General features: G+C 41.9%; 1 protein-coding gene across 1 annotated transcript; it reads right to left on the bottom strand.

Annotated features, from left to right (window-relative positions):
- Nucleotides 1–5,383: 5,383 nt before the first annotated feature.
- On the bottom strand, nucleotides 5,384–17,472 carry LOC107191514 (rhodopsin-like). Its single transcript, XM_015580576.1, has 6 exons — nucleotides 17,272–17,472; nucleotides 13,273–13,367; nucleotides 10,579–10,689; nucleotides 8,493–8,752; nucleotides 7,571–7,686; nucleotides 5,384–5,590 (listed from the first exon to the last, which is right to left on the bottom strand). Exons 1-6 carry the CDS (start codon nucleotides 17,470–17,472, stop codon nucleotides 5,384–5,386), a joined length of 990 nt encoding a protein of 329 aa, XP_015436062.1.
- Nucleotides 17,473–18,090: the final 618 nt, after the last annotated feature.

Genomic DNA, 18,090 nt, shown 5'->3' with positions numbered 1-18,090 from the left:
TTAATTACAATCAGAAAAACTTGTCCTTGAACGAAGGATTTTTTTTTCGCTCGATACCTTTTTTTTTAATTGACCAAAAACGAGTGGTTTTTAGGTGAAAATCGCACTTTTTCAGGAAAATGTCCGCCGTCTTGTTCCTAACCAATATTTCGACAAACCCCACGTTCAAGAACAAGATTGGTTCTCCCATTACATAAATCTTACTGAATATTTAATTTCAGATGAACCGTTATGAAGTTACAGTGATCACGGCAGACCACTTTTTGTGAAGAGACAACCGGGAGATCGCTCACTTATTTACTAATAAATATTTTTAATTAAAAAAATTACCTTACAATCTAGAAACTGCAATCTTTAAAACACAAACAAATTTTTTGAAAAAGGTCTTATAGTTTTTGAGAAAAAAATGCCCAAAGAACACTCTTTTTTCGGCCTCCTGACTGAGTGTGACCTCTTAAGTTTCAAGAGGTTCCTCTTCCTTTCTGTGATTAAAAACGTAACATTTCGAGTGATTAAATTTTACTTCATTTCTCAAATACAGAAGCGAATTCCGCACATTTCTCCTGAAAGTACCTACACAAATAAACGAATTTTCACGTGTCGCGCAGATTGCGATCGCAAATGGTAATTCAATTCCCCGAAATTTCCCGAAGTTTCTTCGATCGAAACGATTTCAAGATCAACGTTTACCCGTGGTTCCCCGTTACGAACGGTTACATGGGGTCACGGAAAGGCCGCGGTGTTTTCACGTGAGTTCGACAGGTTCATCTGCATTCGGGTCCCGTTTAATCGTTAGCCGCCGCCGCGATCCTCATACACTTCGTTTTGCTCGTTTCTGCAACGGCTGCTGCTCGCAGGACGCACACACATGAAATACCGCCACGGGTTTCGTAAAATATCCTCCGGTGAAATTCACGACGTCGTCCCCACGGAATAATTAATTCCGTCGCGTGGTTTCAGCCCTGGGCTCGTTTTCGCACGTCTCCATTTGCCCCCCGGAGAAAAGTTCGTTTCGATCCAGGGTCCCGAACATTCCACGCGTAAACACACCCTTGTGCCGCCAAGTATACGAACTTTATATAAATTTATTGGACCAGCTTTAATCGATACTCACGATCTTGTGTTATATTCTCAGGAATTTCCAATTTTCATATCGACTGGCGAACAGTTACCTATAGCGATACGTTATATAATAATAACGCAACGTTGAAACGGGAACCGAAAATGAATTTATACCGTTACATTTCGCGATAGCCTCGAGCATTAATTTATTCCACCTTAACCGCTATGCACGGACTGACCCACAAGTATTAATCCCAGGGTGAAACGGTGTTGATTGATTTAACAAAAATTCGAGAAAAATTTTCGTGAAACATAGACGTCTCTTAACAGGCGTAGATGGGTTTTATAGGATTTGTCGGGTCGAAGGAAAACTTTCGAGTGCAATCAGACGGCTCCATAGAAGGCGAACCAGAGAAGAGAGGATCATCGTTTCGCGATTACTATTCTTCCCCTTATCCTTTCGTCGAGCACGTGGATCAATTGCTAAAAGTCTCTGAGCACGGTGTTCGTCCAGCGATTTATTGCAGTCACGAGCCGCGATTGTAGCAACCGTATATGTACATGCGCCGAAGATTCGCGACGACCCAATTCGACCATCTCCGATCACCGCTTACCCGTCCGTCCACCATTCTGTTTTTATTTGAAACCTGTATGTATACGCGCGCGGACCCCGTCTCTGCGCGATTTTTCGCCGTTTCGAGACGGCCAATTATCCTTGCGTAATACCCTGGCTCGTTCTCCCGTGGAAATTATGCAGTTTGTTTAATCGTTGCACACGCCTTCCTTTTATAATCAGCGAGACATATTTAATTGATAGGTACAAGAAAGGTTAACACTCGGCTGTCTTCGTAATTCGACGAGTAATTAACGATGTGGATTATTATTTTATTGGCGTGTATTAGATCTACATAGACGTAACGTCAAGGCTGACTTTGATCTTTCGGAAGAAATAGAACTTCCGGTTTTCGTTCTTTATTATTTCGTCTATACCAATTATCGCTATATACTGTTTATTATTATTATATATACTAAAGATATCCAAGAATTCAGAAATCATTTGGAGACCTTTATTGTATCCATAGATGCACTTTGATGACGTGTTGTAATGATAGTCGTCGAATGAATCATTACACTAGGAATAGTTTAGCAACTACTGCATTATTCGTGTGATCAATGTAAAAAATAAATAATTTTTTTCATGGACACACATGAGTAAATATGAATTATTATATCGAATAACTCGTTACCTGTTGGGTGTATCACAGAACGTTCTAAAGGAATTATATTTCATTCGAAGGAACTCCTCAGATGGTTACAATTTGATCTTTTTTGTATGTTATATGTTCGGCCATAACAAGGTAACCTTAAGCTTTTTCAGGGTCAATGACTTTTTTTTAATGCTGCGTTGTAGTTTTGTCCAATGTGGAGGTTCAAAGTCAGCTCAAGGCCAGCTTACTATAGGTCGATGAATTCGTTCGAAATGTTAAAATCATATATTTTATTGTGCTACTCGTAAAAACGAAATATGATTCAATTGATCCAATTTATCGAATGATGAAATCAATCAATAAATATATTGATATGATCGATTTTTTCAGTGGCTCTATCGATTGCAATGTCTTTTTTCATACAACCAATAGGTAACGAGTTAATAGTTCTTACTGCCTCACCCTGCATACAAAATATCGTTCTTCGTGATTTCGTCTGAACTTTATATGTTGTAATCAAGACCTTATTATTATTATTTAACTGATATTGAACTTCTTTCAACTGATACAACGACTACAGTTACGAGAAAATTGCCGATTAATGATATTGCACAGTCGATCCCGTCCGAAAATCCGTAAATAACGCAAGAACAGGTATCTCGTATCCGAACTAGTTGCAAGCAGACCTGGATTCGATTCGCGCGAACGACGACGACGCTGAATTTTCTTCGCGATTTCACTTTCGCCGTGGTGGCATAATCGCGTCCGTGTTACGAATGGTTAATCCGAATTTCATGGATCGTCCCCTCACCCCCTGCCGAGCCACAGAAGCAGCGTCGTAACTACACGCCTATGGACGAAAGAAAATACAGAGGAGGAATTATTCGCAGCTGCGAACGATTCATATTCCGTGCTCGTCCCTCGGATAAAAATGTCGATGGCGTACGAACAATAATTGTCACCGATATGGCAAGCAACCACCGCCGGTGGTATCGATGGAATCGTTTTATTTATCGACGCCCTCCTTTTCTATAAGTTTTCCTTTTTTCGCACACGCGCTGGTCCGCGATGGTGTTGAATGCATGAATAATGCAAAGGGAGCACACGTTTCACGGAGCACAACTTGCGAACAAGTAACTCTCTCTGGTGGAAAAAAGAAACGGAGGGTTGTCGGCGTTCTCGTATTAAAAATAATTTTACTCCCCCGCTCGGATTCCCTGTTTTTCATGGTTGCGAGGCGCGCGTCTGCCTCCTCTTCTGGTACTCTGGTACCCAACGGCTTTCATCTCTATCTCTTTTTCCTTTTTTTCTGCCAATTAGCCGTATTCCACGAGCAACACATTCGAGCTACCGTGCAGGGGGGGGGGCAAACAAGAAGAAAGAAAGAAAGAATTAACGGAGCACGCGAACCGTCTGGGAATACGTGAGGAACGATGTCCACTTTTTTCTCTCAAAGATGATCCTTGCGATTCATTCCTCGTCGCCCGGATGGCCTTTTGTCTCTTAACCCTTTTGTCCCCCAGAAAGCTGCTACGGTTCGCCGGTATACACTTTGATGTACGATTAACCGAGAGTATTTCAGCCCCCTCGATGAACGACCTAGCTTAGCCTCTGGACGTTCGCGTGTTACGATGTCAAGGCGAGTTTATACTCTTTACACTTTGGACACGCAACGTGGATGTCTCGTGACCACACTGAAACGCGCGAAAGATTGTTCTCGTCTGCATTTAATTCCAAAATTCTATGCTGTATTATTACAAGTGTGTAAAAGGATGTAGAAAATGCAGTAGAATGAATAAAGAATATTTCAGTGTAGGATCTTGCCACGAAATTTTAAGTTTCTATGGGATACCAGCCTCTCGGTCCAGGTTTACACCGCATTCGCTTTTTTAGAAAACACATAGGTACACCCACCAACAAAGTCGGCTTCCGTTGGGGGTAAAAGCGGCGTAAAAGGAAAGCCTTCTACCATTTAGTAAATTTCTTCCAGGTACTGAAATAAATATTAAATCGAATGTTAAGTTGGCATAAATTTCAGTAATTCCAAATACCAAGTGGTACAAGCATAGTAAGAGGCTCTTTCCCAACACTGCTTTTTCGCCCAGTGGAAGCCGAGTTTGCACGTGGGTGTACATACACACACATACACACACAGATGACAGCGACCACAAACACAAACTAAGGGGCTGGTAACGAAGAGGCAAATTACGGGAACCAAATGCATACAGAGGGCGAAGGATATTTCCCTTGAGCTCCAAAAGCTCACGGTACATTTCCACGCGAGAGCGACTCTCGACGCAGAAACTTCTCTCCCGTAAAACCTAGAGCCCGCTTGTGGCATTAACGCGTGGACTTGGAACCCAATCGAAAGATCCTCCTCGGGGCTTTCGTTCCGAGGCGTTCGTCACGCTCTTCTCCGTTTTGTCACGCAGACGCGGTTTCCGCGAACAAACCGGCTAATTAACACGTCCGGCCGGCGAAATCTCCGTCGTCGTTTAACGAGGACCGTGACGAGACGGACGAAAACATCCAAGGACTGTACATAGACACGAAACAGCAAGTAACGAAAACACCTGTCGGTTTCGTTCGACACATTGGACCGTCGTGGTTCCCTCCTAACTGCTAAAATCTTTTCACGGGAACAGTCAATACACATATGTACGTGGTGTGGACAAAAAATTCGTGGACTTAATTCACCCAGAAATGGATTTTCAATTATTCTGGGAGGGGATACCGGGGTTGGAAGTAACAGAGGTAGGTTATAACAGTGTTTTTTTAAATAAAAGAGGCGCTACGATGACAAATAATGAATAAATTATGATATGTTTATATGTTTGTTTATCCTGTACCGATCGTACCACGAATTGGTACACAGACGAAAATACAGGATGGCAAATAATCTAGGGGAGTAGGAGACAAGGTTAAAGAAAGAACCACGTCGTTGAAATGTTCTCCAGCGGATATATTGAATTCCTTTTTCGTCGAAAGCGTTCTTTCGATGGTATTCGTTGGTCTCTCGGTTCTTGTTCGAACGATCCCCCCCAAAATCCATAGGATCGCAGGGTTGTTGTTGTTGTTGGGTTGATTTCCCTCACCGGGAGTCTCGACAGTCCTCAGTTTCTCTGTTCTTGCCTGTTCAGAACAGTCAACGCCGTGTTTTGACTCTCTGGCACCATCGTCCTCGAGCTTCGTATGTCGAAGATCTTCTTCAAGGATCGTGGAAATTGGCTGTTCAGGCCAGCGTAGATGATCGGGTTGTAGCATATCGAGGACTTGGCCAGCAGAGCTGGCAGCAAGGCCAAGGATGCTGATGGTCTCGCCTGTGGAACGACACGAAGGAACATTTTCTCTGACGAAATCGTACAGTATGATGGAATTCTATCTGCGCGATGGAATGTTTTTTGAATATGTACTTGGTTGGATTTGCGAGTGAACTTCTACCAATGACAATTTTAACCCTTAAAACAAATTTAGCACTTATACACTTTGGATGTGCAAATCGGGACTTTACACTGCGGATGATTCATCCACACTGACAGGTGTAAAGATTGTTTTACATCTGTATTTCATCCAAACTGAACATTCAAAGTGACCAGTAAATAAATTAGAGCTAGCCTCTACTTTTGACGAATCGAAAGGATTCTGGATGAATCATCCGCGATGTGTATCGAAAGTGTGAAAGTGTAAATTCGTCTTTAGACTGAGAACCACTCGGAAGTAGAACGTTTGTTGTATGAGATGTTCTTTGAGAGTAATTTAAAAAACATCTATTCGTTTTAAAATTATTTTATAAAATGTGACAATCGTAATGATCGCGAAAGAAGCTCACGTCATTTCCGAATTTCTTGTTAGTAACGAATGAAGAACGCCTAAAGGCGCTGTTCACAGTCGGAGGGTTGATGATTAGAATGTACCTCTGAACAACCAACACCAGTTTGAACAAAAACCCTCATTTTATGATACGGTTAAGTACACAGTTCTTAATGAGGAGGGAAAATAATATTGGAGATTTTAAGAGACAGCATTGATCAGCAACGAAGTTCATTGTCGGTTGACGTCACGGCTCTGCGCGTGTTAATGACACTTAATCGTATCAGGAAATTATAACAATACTTTCACCGCGACTCGCGCATTCGCTGAAAACGCTCGGTGCCGTGCAGACTAAACGACTCGTCTCGGGCTGGTTGTTCTGCGCGCAGCAGTGTTTCTTTCTATGCGAGTCTGTGTGTAGGAGTCGCTTTCTCGAGACGTGTACGATGTTTTATTTTGCTTGCAACGTGTACAGTAGATATATCAACATAGATACGCGTATTAATTAATTGCAGCCTTGGTGAAATACTGTTGAAAGACTCGGAGCAAAAGGCGATCGTTCAACGTGCTTACTTTCATTTGCTCTTCGAGCGATGATATAGGACAGGTTCGATAGCCATCGAGCAATATGAATTTGTCTTTGTCAGTTATAAGTTAACAAACCAGTTTTAGAGATACGCTGCAAAATGCGTTTCTTGTCGCTTATTAGTGCGTAATTTTTGCACCTGATCGGGTAAACTTAGGCCTGCAACAGTCTCTGGGTCTAGTTTGATCCAGATTTATGCAAACAAACTGTTTGAAAAATAATCGTTAAGGTAATATATTATCTTATCTGGCTACGTGTTATTTGAAATAATCATGTGTTAGTTTATTCGACAGACAAATGAATAATCCTTTCGATTATTTCGTTATTGGAATTTCAAATGAAATAATTTTTTATTTTATTTTTTATTCGTTTAAGTGTTTAACCGAATAATTTATTTGAATTAAACATAGGATAAAATTAGTTTTCTTATGTCATGTGTCAAGTAAAAATAATACAGTACTTGAAATAATTCGTTATTTCAGATGATTATTTATTATCTTATTTCAAATAAAATGTACCCAACCTTGTTTTGATCCAATCACATTTTCTATGAATATGACGGCAATATTTATTTCAGATTCAAAATATCTTATCAATTCTCTATTATTTAGTCATAATGCCAGAGGACGATGAGAACAAATAACGAGATGCCGTTAAAACAGGACGTGTATTTGAATTATTTCGAGAAGAGTCTACAAAGTTTTTTAAAAAATAATGGACTACTCATTTTGGTGCACCTATACATTATCATGCAACAAACGACCTCCGTCTCATGGACCCCCCTGACAATCTTCACTTCCGATACTCTAGACGTCATTACCCCCATCAACGCCTCATTGCTGTTACGTGTTCGCTGTTCATGGCTTCCGTTTCGCCACTTTTCACATCCACACGCGTTACTTACGTCGAAATACTGCGCGCCAAGCGCCAGGGCCGCGTACGGCGACCAGGCGACCAGGAAGGCCGTTATCATCAACGCTACCATTTTCGTGATCTTCGCCTCCCGTCTTCCTCGTGCACCTGGATCACAAAAAACGAAAAACTGCGCCCCACAGAACCGACACACACGATGTCGTGTGAATTTCGCGAGGATCATATGTCGTAACCGGAAGGGATCAAGAAGTAAAACAGAATGGCTTTGATCCTCTTGATAAAACGAAGAAGGATCGGCACCAAAGTGGTCCAGAATCAAAATTTAGCAGTTCCATACGCTTATGTAGCTCAACGATACGAAAAAATTGTGAAACTTATAAACTTTATTCAAATAGAAGTAGCGTAAATGAACACATTTTTAGTAATTTTATGAATCCTCTTCGACGACGTCATGATCAATAGTTTGTTCTGATCATTTTCATGAAAGTCTGAAGTTTTAAAGGAAGTTTTTCTTTCTACTTTTGACCAAGGCTGATAACACGAAAGGTCCCGAGAAGATTAATAATGCATAGAACAAACGTTCTATGGTTAATAATAATGTGATTTAAGTTTTCTGGAAGATAAAAGAAACTTTTTTTCGACCGTTTCACTTGCTAAATTTCAATTCCGAACCATTGTGCCTGCAGCGTTTTACTCGGGCTGTAAGTAGCTTCGAGTCGTCGTTCGATCGTTTACCAGTTCACCGGGGGAAATTAAGCGAATTGCAATTCTAAAACGGACAATAGAGCTCAGACATCGAGACTGGAACAACCGTCTTTCGGAATTTTTGAACTTTTTCGGGGAACGCGTGAAAAGTTTGCGAGGAAAAGACGACCAATGGGGCACGTCTGGTCCGAGCGACACGGAACGAAAAGAATTTCAAATTAAATGAGAAGAAAGTCTAACAGGATCACCTGCTCGTCTCCTCACTCCCCGTAACGTTAATAGAATCGCCACGTAACTGGTGCTGATCACGATGACGGGAACAATCAGACCGACGGTGAAGAGGAAGCCGATGTAGCTGTCGCTTTTCGTCGTTGGATCGTGGACCTCCCATGATACGCTGCACGACACGTTCCCAGCTTCCGGGCCGTAACTTCCCCAGCCGAATAGAGGCGGCACGGATAGACAGAGGGCGTAGATCCAGACGATTAACGCAAGTATCGCGGCCGTTCTGTTAAAAGCAGAGGGTTCCTTGATTCAGTGAAAAATCGAGGGGAAGGATGTTGCCCAATTTCGACCATCGCCTAAGTTGGACCGTTACTATAATATACTTTTGATATCGATGATTTTTCAATGTGTTGTCAAGGTAGTCACCATAAGTTGTGTTGTGAAGGTTTTAGTTGGGGGTCGCCGTTTGTAAAAAAGTTATTACTAAAAAATTGAATTCTCGCTGAATTCAAGTTATCCCTTTTCAAGTAGAATCAGTCTCAGGTACACCACTTCAAGTAATCCCTCATGTTCTTCAGAGGCTAATTTTTTGAAGGATGCAAGCACGAAAGGCGGTGGTAAAATGTGTCGTCTTAATTATAGGAAGCCTGTGACATTAATGGACCACACTTTGTCTTACCGTGTCATTTTGCGGTGGTATAATCATATACTTCTCGGTGCAATAAGTTGCGTTTCATTTGCGGTCCACGCTGGAAATTATCCATGAATCGCGGTCGCGAATTTTTAATACCTCGCAGGACTATCTGGGTTCGAATACAGCACGGCAAATCGCAAAACTGTTCACGGAAATTGTATTAGACGTGAAATAATAGGTTCCGGAAACCGAACGTGTTTGGATCGAGGATAGAGAACCGGTGGTGAAATCGTTTTTACCTTAGAAACGGGGATTCTAAATACACGGTGGAACGAAGTCGAGAGAAACGGAATTAAGTAATTATTAAAGAGCCCTCTATTGTTAATGAGAGCTCGGCGAATAATCTCTTCTTTCTCTTTGATGGCCGGCTACTAATCCAGGGATGAAAGCAGTCGAAGAAAAGAGACGTCCCGCCGGTTGTTAATCCAAAGTTAATTGCAAATGTGATTCGAGAGAAGACTTAATCTCGTACGCGATCTCTTCGTAAGGGAGGGACAAACGGGGAGTTATAAAGTCTTCTAGAGGCTGTCAAAGTGGGCCATAAAAAATATTCGAACTTCATTCGTATTGCATATTGTAATCGTTTTATCGAGAGCAGCAGAAATAACAGTACAATTATCCTGTATGATCCTCGGATTCTATTTCAAAACATCGAGGAATGTTTATCGAACTTGAGTCTCTTCGGTTCAGTAAAACCACCAGCAAATCTTCTTGGCCGTTGAAAATATTACTGGCTCCCCTCTACTCAATTAAAAGTGTTATAAATTTTCCTGTTTCGAAACACCGTCTTACGGTGGATAAATTAACGACCGCGGAACGTTCTCCTTGACCCGTTCGGGCGCTAAACACTTTCTTCTCGCGGACTACGTCTAAAGGTTTCCTCCTCGAACTAACATTAAAATAATCAGTTATATCGTGTATGTAGATAATAAAATTCCAACGATTGTTAAACAATCTTGTAGATTCCTTACTAAGAACCTCTTGAAGACCGTTGCGCGTTTAGGGTAAAAAGTGGGAACCTGAACGCGTAATCTTCGCCATGCGAACGGGTTTAATCGCACGTGAATTAATATTACCATTGTGATTGCCGTCCGCCAAGGAAGATGTAACACGTGTATCGCGTGTCGGACCGACCTGTTACGATCCATTTCGTTCATAATTCGTTCACGCACGTGCGTCGTGTGGGTATACGGTTGCGACAACACTGGGGACTTTTTGGAGCGGAACGGGCCCCGTTCGATCTGTCCTACAATTCAGCCCCCCTTCGATCAAGCCACGTTTTCGCGAGAGGGAAAAACAGCAAAAAAAGAAAGAAAAAATAAATCAACCGAATCCTTTCGAAACCGGCCGCTGGACGAAGTGAACACACGCCCCGGCCTGCTGGTAAAGGTAAGAAGAAATCGAACGTTATTTACCTTATGGACAGGGCTCTCATCGGTCTGGCGACCAGCAGCCACCTTTCCACCGCCATTACCGTCAAGTTCCCGATACTGGCGAATCCCAGAGTAGACATAAACCAAGCGTACCTTCGGAAGAAGATAGAATATTCAGAAATTATTGTGATACGAAACATTCCTGGGAACTCTTCTCTGTATGTAATTAATATACTGGCCGAAATTTCTATAATGTCATTCGCTTTTCAAATAAGTAAAGTTGAAATTAACAATTGTGCTTCATTATTTCTATATTGATTTGTTTGTTAGTGTAACCTCCATTTTTTTGAATGAAAATACAAAAACAGATACGATGGAGAAATACAATTGGTGGTATTTTGAATATATCAATGAAAATGAAGGTGACTTTATAGAAATTTGAGCTAGTGTATTTTTAAAGTGTGTTAACTGTGATGTGTGCTGTGATGATCGATGGGCAAATTTTTCGAAAATATCCTTCGAGTTTCTTTAGAACATAGCTTCCCAAAGTGGGTGCTGAGGAGATGTTCTAGTTACTGTATTTTCTTTAATTTTAATGTAACTTTTTAAGATTCAAAGATTACATGCAGAACTACACTTGGAAATTTGGATAATAGAGATAGTTTATTCGACGGGGGTATTTAACAGAAAAAACCTTTGACAAAGAGTTAGTGAGTCTAAAAAAGATTGGGAAATTATGCTTTATTTTTTTTTTCAAAAATTTTTTTTTTGACGTTTAATGTTTCTCTTAGTTCAAGAAAAAAGGATTATAGTTTTTCAGTATGAGTATTGGAAACGATCTCTGATGTTCCATCGTAGCTGGTTCACGTTGCAAGAACCCAGTGTAAGTTGTTCAATTTGTACGTCGATAGAATCGCATTTGGAATACGATTAATTCGCGTCCGCCGGTTCTATCGCCTCAGAGAAGGGCGATGCCGTTGGGACGGTAAAATTGAATGGAAAATTCTCGCGGGAAATCATGATGTCCTCGACTCGAAGTAACGCGCTAGAAAGCAGTCGGAATTAACTTCCAATATGTCGTTCCAGAAATATCGGATATAGAAGCTGTTCGGGCTATTAGATCGCAATCACGCAGCTTCTGTGATCGTTTACTGTTAATCGCGAAATTTTTGCTCCAAAGTCCACTTCAAGATAGATTCGTGGGAATTACAGGTGAAGAACGAATATAATCACATTTTGATTTAAAACCCCATGCTTTGTAACATCGAGTCAGATTCGTGTTGACGATTTCAAAGTAGATTCAGCAAACATTAAATATTATTCAGCTGTTCTTTGGTCGGAGTAAAATTTTTAAGCTCTTTTAATTTAATTTATTTAACAGGAAAAATCCCTTTGGTACCAAAAAGAATAGTATTAATTAACAAAATTAGTTACAAAAGAAAATAAATATATATGCACTCGAGTCAACGAATGTGCAAGAGTGTACCCTCCCCGGTCAATTTAGCTGTCGATAGTAATTCTGATATCGATATATAACTTCGAACGCATCGTTTCCTCATCGCCTCCTCTTCGATACGTTTTACCAACGAAGAACACGTGAAAGGTGAAAAGAGAAACGAAAGTGTTACGAAGGTCCAGATTATTATGTTAACCGGGAAGGGAGTAAAAATGGCTAATTTGACAGCTAGGTGAAAGGGACTAATGAAGAGCAACAGATCGAGTCTAATTAACCGGAAAGGACAACGACAAAGTGAAATTAATGTAGAAAAAAAATTGATCAATTGTATCGTTCGATAACCAAAGAGTGACACAGAGAGGATGAAGTATCAAGGGAGGGAGATTAATTGGCAATGATAAAACGCGACAAAATGGCAGGAGTGGACGGAGATGGTCGTAAAACTGCCTGTTGGCGTGTTCGAACGGAAAAGGGCAAAACGTAATCGTTACCGATGCCAGGAAAGACGGCACATAGGACGGGCTCCATGGTAATCTGCAAACAGAATGGTTAAGCGTCCCGACGATCCTGGTTTCGGCAATTACGTCAAACGAACCGCATCTTTATCGACCCGCTCTCCTTTTGCATGATAATTAGGGTGACTGAACCTAATACCGTCCATGCTTCCAATATGGCCACTCCTTATATCTCGCAAAACTATCAACAATTAAAGAAAGGGAAATATTTACAATGTAGCTGTGAAAATTTTTACTTCGGCTGAAAGTCGAAACGAGCCACCGTTTAAATTACAATTCCACGCCGGGCTGGTCGGGTGTTCACAGTTCCCTTGGTTTGTTACGCAATTTGCGATCGCGTGGATTAAAATGCAGTCTCTCCCCCGTGAATATAATACACAACGGGATTGCTTTCTTCCAGGGTCATGGTTTTGGAACATTTTTTTTTTTTTTTGAAAATATTCGATGCAAAGTCACGTGTGTCCGATTCGAGAGAAATTGGTAACATCGTGAGGTAGAGAGGGTGCAACCTCGACTGATTCGACAGAAGGGGTTCGAGTGGGCTTCGATCAAGTGTTCGATTAAAAAGATAAATGAAGGGGGGGGGGGAAATGACGAAAACAGCGACGTCGCGATTCAATTATTTTCTAAGCACTGGCTGCGACAAAAGGGAGACGACGGTTGTTCAGGGTGAAAAGAAAACTGCGCGGAACGGAGTGGCCGGGCTACCTCGCCGCTCCTCAGAGAGATCCCGTGTAATTTCAGTTAATAAACAATATGTTATACCAGAGACACACTTTGTAGCCCCAATACCATCCTCCTCGGATCGCAGAAACCATGGCAACCGGATTCCCAAAGGCGGCCACCAAAAAGTCACCGACCTGAAAGTACACGTCAGAAATTATTGCACCATTTCAAGGGATTGTGTTACGTTTCGTAAATATATACCTAATACATTTCATTTAAATAGTGTACGATCAGTCTACAAAGGTTAAATTCTATCGTCTAGTTAACATCTTGAATATATTGATTCAATATTTACTAAATCTCTCAGGGGACAGATCTCTTATTTTAGTAAAGAAAATGTATCGATCCATGGTATTCTACTTGTATTAAGGATCAAGGAATTTTTTCTTTACGAGACAGACACTTCTTGTTCTTTTATTTCTCTAGAAAAATGTAGTAGATTCTTGCATAATAAATGTTGTTCTTCAACATGCTTCACTTTGTCTACTTAAGAATTATTAAATACAGGATCAAGAAGCTCTCGCTGGTAAGAATATGTCGATTGATATGGATCTCCATTCGATGAAAAATTTTCTGCTCAACACGAACCATAATCGTTCAATCCCTTCAGTTCAAAATAGTCATTTATTATCCAACAATCCAAATACGGGCAGATTCATCGTCCAGATAAAGAGTTTCGAATAACGAATAAATCCGACGTGAAATCTTTACTCGCGTTTCGCTTCGACCGAAAGTTTCGGTTAATCCCCCCGTGTTTGAAAGGGTGCCCACCAACTTCGCGCACCTGGCCGTCCACCTTTCTTTCTCGCACGACCATCGATATTAAAATGTACCAAGGAAATTGCAGGTTGAGTGCATATTGGTTCATGCTTTTGTGCAATCGCCGTGGGGAAAAGTATCCTTTGACTCGGCGGGACGGTTTTAACATTAATAAATAAAAAAAAAAAACAAACGTAATCTTCCAAGCGTTCCCGGCGCCCTTAATTTCCGCGAGCCAAGCGAGGGGAATGAATTCCTCGAAACGGCGGTAAAGTTTCCCAGAATGAAATCTTCTCCCTCGACTTCTGCAATGAAATCCCTGTTTCTGAATCTGATTATAATATTCCGAGAAATTCTTTTAAGAATATATTCTTCAATCTGGAAGCCCAGCGTATTTGGTTTAGTGATCTATCCACTTTCGTGACCAGACATCTCCGATACCCGATGATCAATTACCTGACCATATACATTGATTATTTCCTATTGACGTTCGATTGTACATCATCTGTATTCACAGTATAATATCGATGGCCACGTCTCGGTATAACATTTTTCAAATTCCTTCCATCCCCTCGATCGGGCAGCTTCCAGAGACCATCCATCGCAACAGGATACTCTGTGTCGTTCATTCACAAGATCGAAATGGAACACCCTGTACATTATTTCCTACCGCGTAGAGATAATTCGGTCGGCACGTCGAAAGAACCAGCAGACGGGACATTTATTTCCAACCACGCAGATATAAACATCAAATGAAATTTCACAGGACCTACACGCTGATTTAATTGCCCTCCCCCAGCACCCCCTCCCATCTACCTCCTCTGCTCTGAAAAACCCGGGTACCGTTGTGTTGCAATCGCAGCGAATTATATCATCGCGGTCGTTCATTAAAAGAGCAGTGTATCCTCGACGGGGGATCCCGTTCCGTTGTCAATTAAACGAAAAGTGATGACCGAATTTCTGCGCGACCGACATGGAATCGTAGTGAGCGGGGGGATATGTATGTGTGTATGTATTATATATGGAAAAAGGTCAGTCGTGAAAACTCGAAACGCTTCGACATCGAACCACGATAATTTTTCAATTTTCCATACCGTCGCCGGAACTCGCCCCGTTCCCGGAACAGCCTGTTTCGCGCGCGCTTCCGCTTAGTTTCGAGCACTTTCGGCAATATTAAACGAAAATACCGTGACACTACCGCGCCATCAGAGACCCTGCCAAAGCAAACAGCACTGGAGAATATCGTTTCGATCAATGGATTCCGAGATCCAGTCCCAATATCTCGATAACCCTTCGTGTTACCCTGTTTCTCGACTTCCTTACAGTGTCGGTGAAATATTAAGTCTATATATAAAAAAAAAAATATGAAACAGTATTTGCATAAATTATAGGAAAGTTTATCGAAGTAGCAACTCCAGGCCAATCCTGGACGGTTGGCAACCCTAATCGGGGGGTGTTCGAGACGGTATTCGAAACGGGAGAAAGGCGAGGGCGAATTAAAAGAGGGTGAGAACCGTCCCCACAGAGGAGTATTTCTTTACAAAGTAACTTCTCCGCGAGTAGGGGGAGGCTCGCGTTATAATTTCATTAGGTCCTTCTTGTTGAAGAGGTGGCGGACGTGAGATTAAACAAGGGCAGCAACGCGTCCATCGGACTCCTCCTTTAAAATCGAACTCTATCTAAGGACGAACCTTTTTCTAACTCCACTGCTCGTGGACCACGTCGCCAGTAGGTCGTAAAAGTTCAAGGAGGTAATATCGGTAAACTTTGACACGTACCCTCGCGTCTGCAGTGTACACATTACTTTCTGGTCCCTGTATCGCATCAGGTTTCTCTTGCAAGGCGATGTAACAAGGTCTTATTTTGTAACGAACCCTTGCACAACGTACGGGAGCCTCGAACATTGAGGCTTAACGACACAAGTTTCAAAGATAACCGATTAACGATAGTTCAGAGGATGTCGAATTGCGAATTAAATTAATGAAAAAAAAATTTTCTGTAAAGTTACAAGAAATTACGAAGATCGTATTATTCTTTCCTAGAGACGCAGGGATCATTCGATCGGCCGAGTTATCGAGTAATGTAAGAGAATGCTACCGTTTAATGCCAAGAGCCTTAAATCGTTATTTAAAAATTATGAATTGAAGTCAAAAATATCGATTTTAAATGAACCTATTTTTTACTTTTATTCAAAATTTATTTTAATCCCTTTAACGCTCGAACCCCTCTACTGTGGAAACCAATTATTCCTTGTGATTAGTTAACTCAAAAATTATCCCAGTACATGTACTTCGTCTGTATTTTCACGACGAAAACGCCTAAAAATATGATTTTCTAGATGTGACATACCCATTACATTGGGATGTTAAAGGGCCAACGGTAATTGCTGTCCCGGCAATTTAATACCATAACAGTTCTCCGTATCGGAGTTTCACGAAGTCAATAGCATTTCGAACGGGGATAATTTTACACACACGGCAACAGAAGCGTTTCTCTTGTCCCGTGTGTGAGCACCTACTTGGAAAGGGTTGCATAGAAAGAGACTTCTCATGCGTATTTTACGCGAACCTTAACATTTCCCGCGAATGCTATCGTGATAAAAGGCTCCGATCCACCTGCATTCCATCGAAATACCGTGCTTCTTAAATCAAGACTAAAGATTCCGTCAGTGGGTGCCGTGAACGCGATTACGCGAAAGTTTCGCAACGCGTCTCTTTGGAATTCGAACGCCCCCTCCTCTGGAACGCGACGAAACTTTGCTTCTACGGCATCCTCACCGAGTGTTCGTTAAAGTGCCTGTTGAAGTCTTGCATTTGTATACTGGTCGCGATAATAATCAATTTTCTTCCGTGGAATAATTGCAATTTCATGAAGTTCCAAAGAGACTGCCTGTTTCATAATTCTGCAGAATATTAAATGTAATTCTATGCTTTTTAAAAAAAAAATAAGTTCATTTACAGCGGGGGAGGGGGATCAACGAGAAATTTAGCAGGTGGGTGGGAGGGAGTGCAAGCCCAACAAGCGAATATCTTTACATTCCCCTACCCACCCTATGCCTCGGTAAACATTCTAATTAGACCCCCCGATATCTCCGCAATTTCCGAGTCTAGGTGGTTTCAAAGGTTGATTCTCCAGGGACCGTTTATCCTCAGCCGATGGCTTCCAGTATTTACCACGAGTATATCAATACCGTATTGCTTGGGATTCTACAACCGATTCGCTGTGAAAACAACGCGGTAAGACGCTTATCACGTCTAATGCCGATGGAATATCACTTACGACTAGGTTGACAAGAATCACGTTGACAGGCGTCCATAGATTCTGCGCGTCCTTAATGATCACCACCGCGACCAACAGGTTCATCGTGAACCCGAAGAAACCGATGAAGCCCAACGCGATCGCCGCGCAGATGTAGACAGCAGGATTTATTACTTGTTCCTCGACGATATCGTCCGGCGTCACGCTGCTACGATTCAACATTCTCTGTTTTTTTTTTTGTGATTCAACGACAATAAACAAACACTCTCAACACACCCCCAGGCTACACAACACCGGAAAACAGCCACGTGACTACTACGAAACCGACAAACACATCGATATGACCCACGAGAAAGTGTTTTCCTCTTCTGTTCTGGTGTTTTCTCTTTCACTGAACCTTCGTGGCGAAAAAAAGTGTATCCCCGTCGATCTACCGGAAAACAGTGAGGAAACTTCCGAGTCTACCCTACTCTTTATATACTCCCCAAAAACGAAACCACCACCCTCTCCCCCTGACCCTCGCCGACTGCACGCAGCAGACTCTGCCATCCGCCACCGCCGAGGCCAGATACAACCAACCCCTCTCGACGCGAAAAACCAGCATGCGCGAAATCGGTGGGGGCAGCATCGTTCTCCTGTCATCGTCCCTCTTCCACCGACGGATATCCGCGTCTCATTGCTGCCGGATAGATCTAATTAAGGATTTGTGGGAGAGGAGGAAGTGCAAATGATTCATCCCCACGAGATAACGATGCTCTTAACACGTCCCTCGTGGGTACGCTCAATTAACATCACCTGTGTTTAATTATTATTCTTTGGCAAACAGTTTCCGAGGCTTTT

The sequence above is a fragment of the Dufourea novaeangliae genome, unplaced genomic scaffold (assembly GCF_001272555.1).
Source record: "Dufourea novaeangliae isolate 0120121106 unplaced genomic scaffold, ASM127255v1 scaffold228, whole genome shotgun sequence".
In the NCBI taxonomy this organism is placed as follows: Eukaryota; Metazoa; Arthropoda; class Insecta; order Hymenoptera; family Halictidae; genus Dufourea; species Dufourea novaeangliae.
Note: the sequence above shows the minus strand (reverse complement) of the source record. Positions and strands in the feature narration are given on the sequence as shown.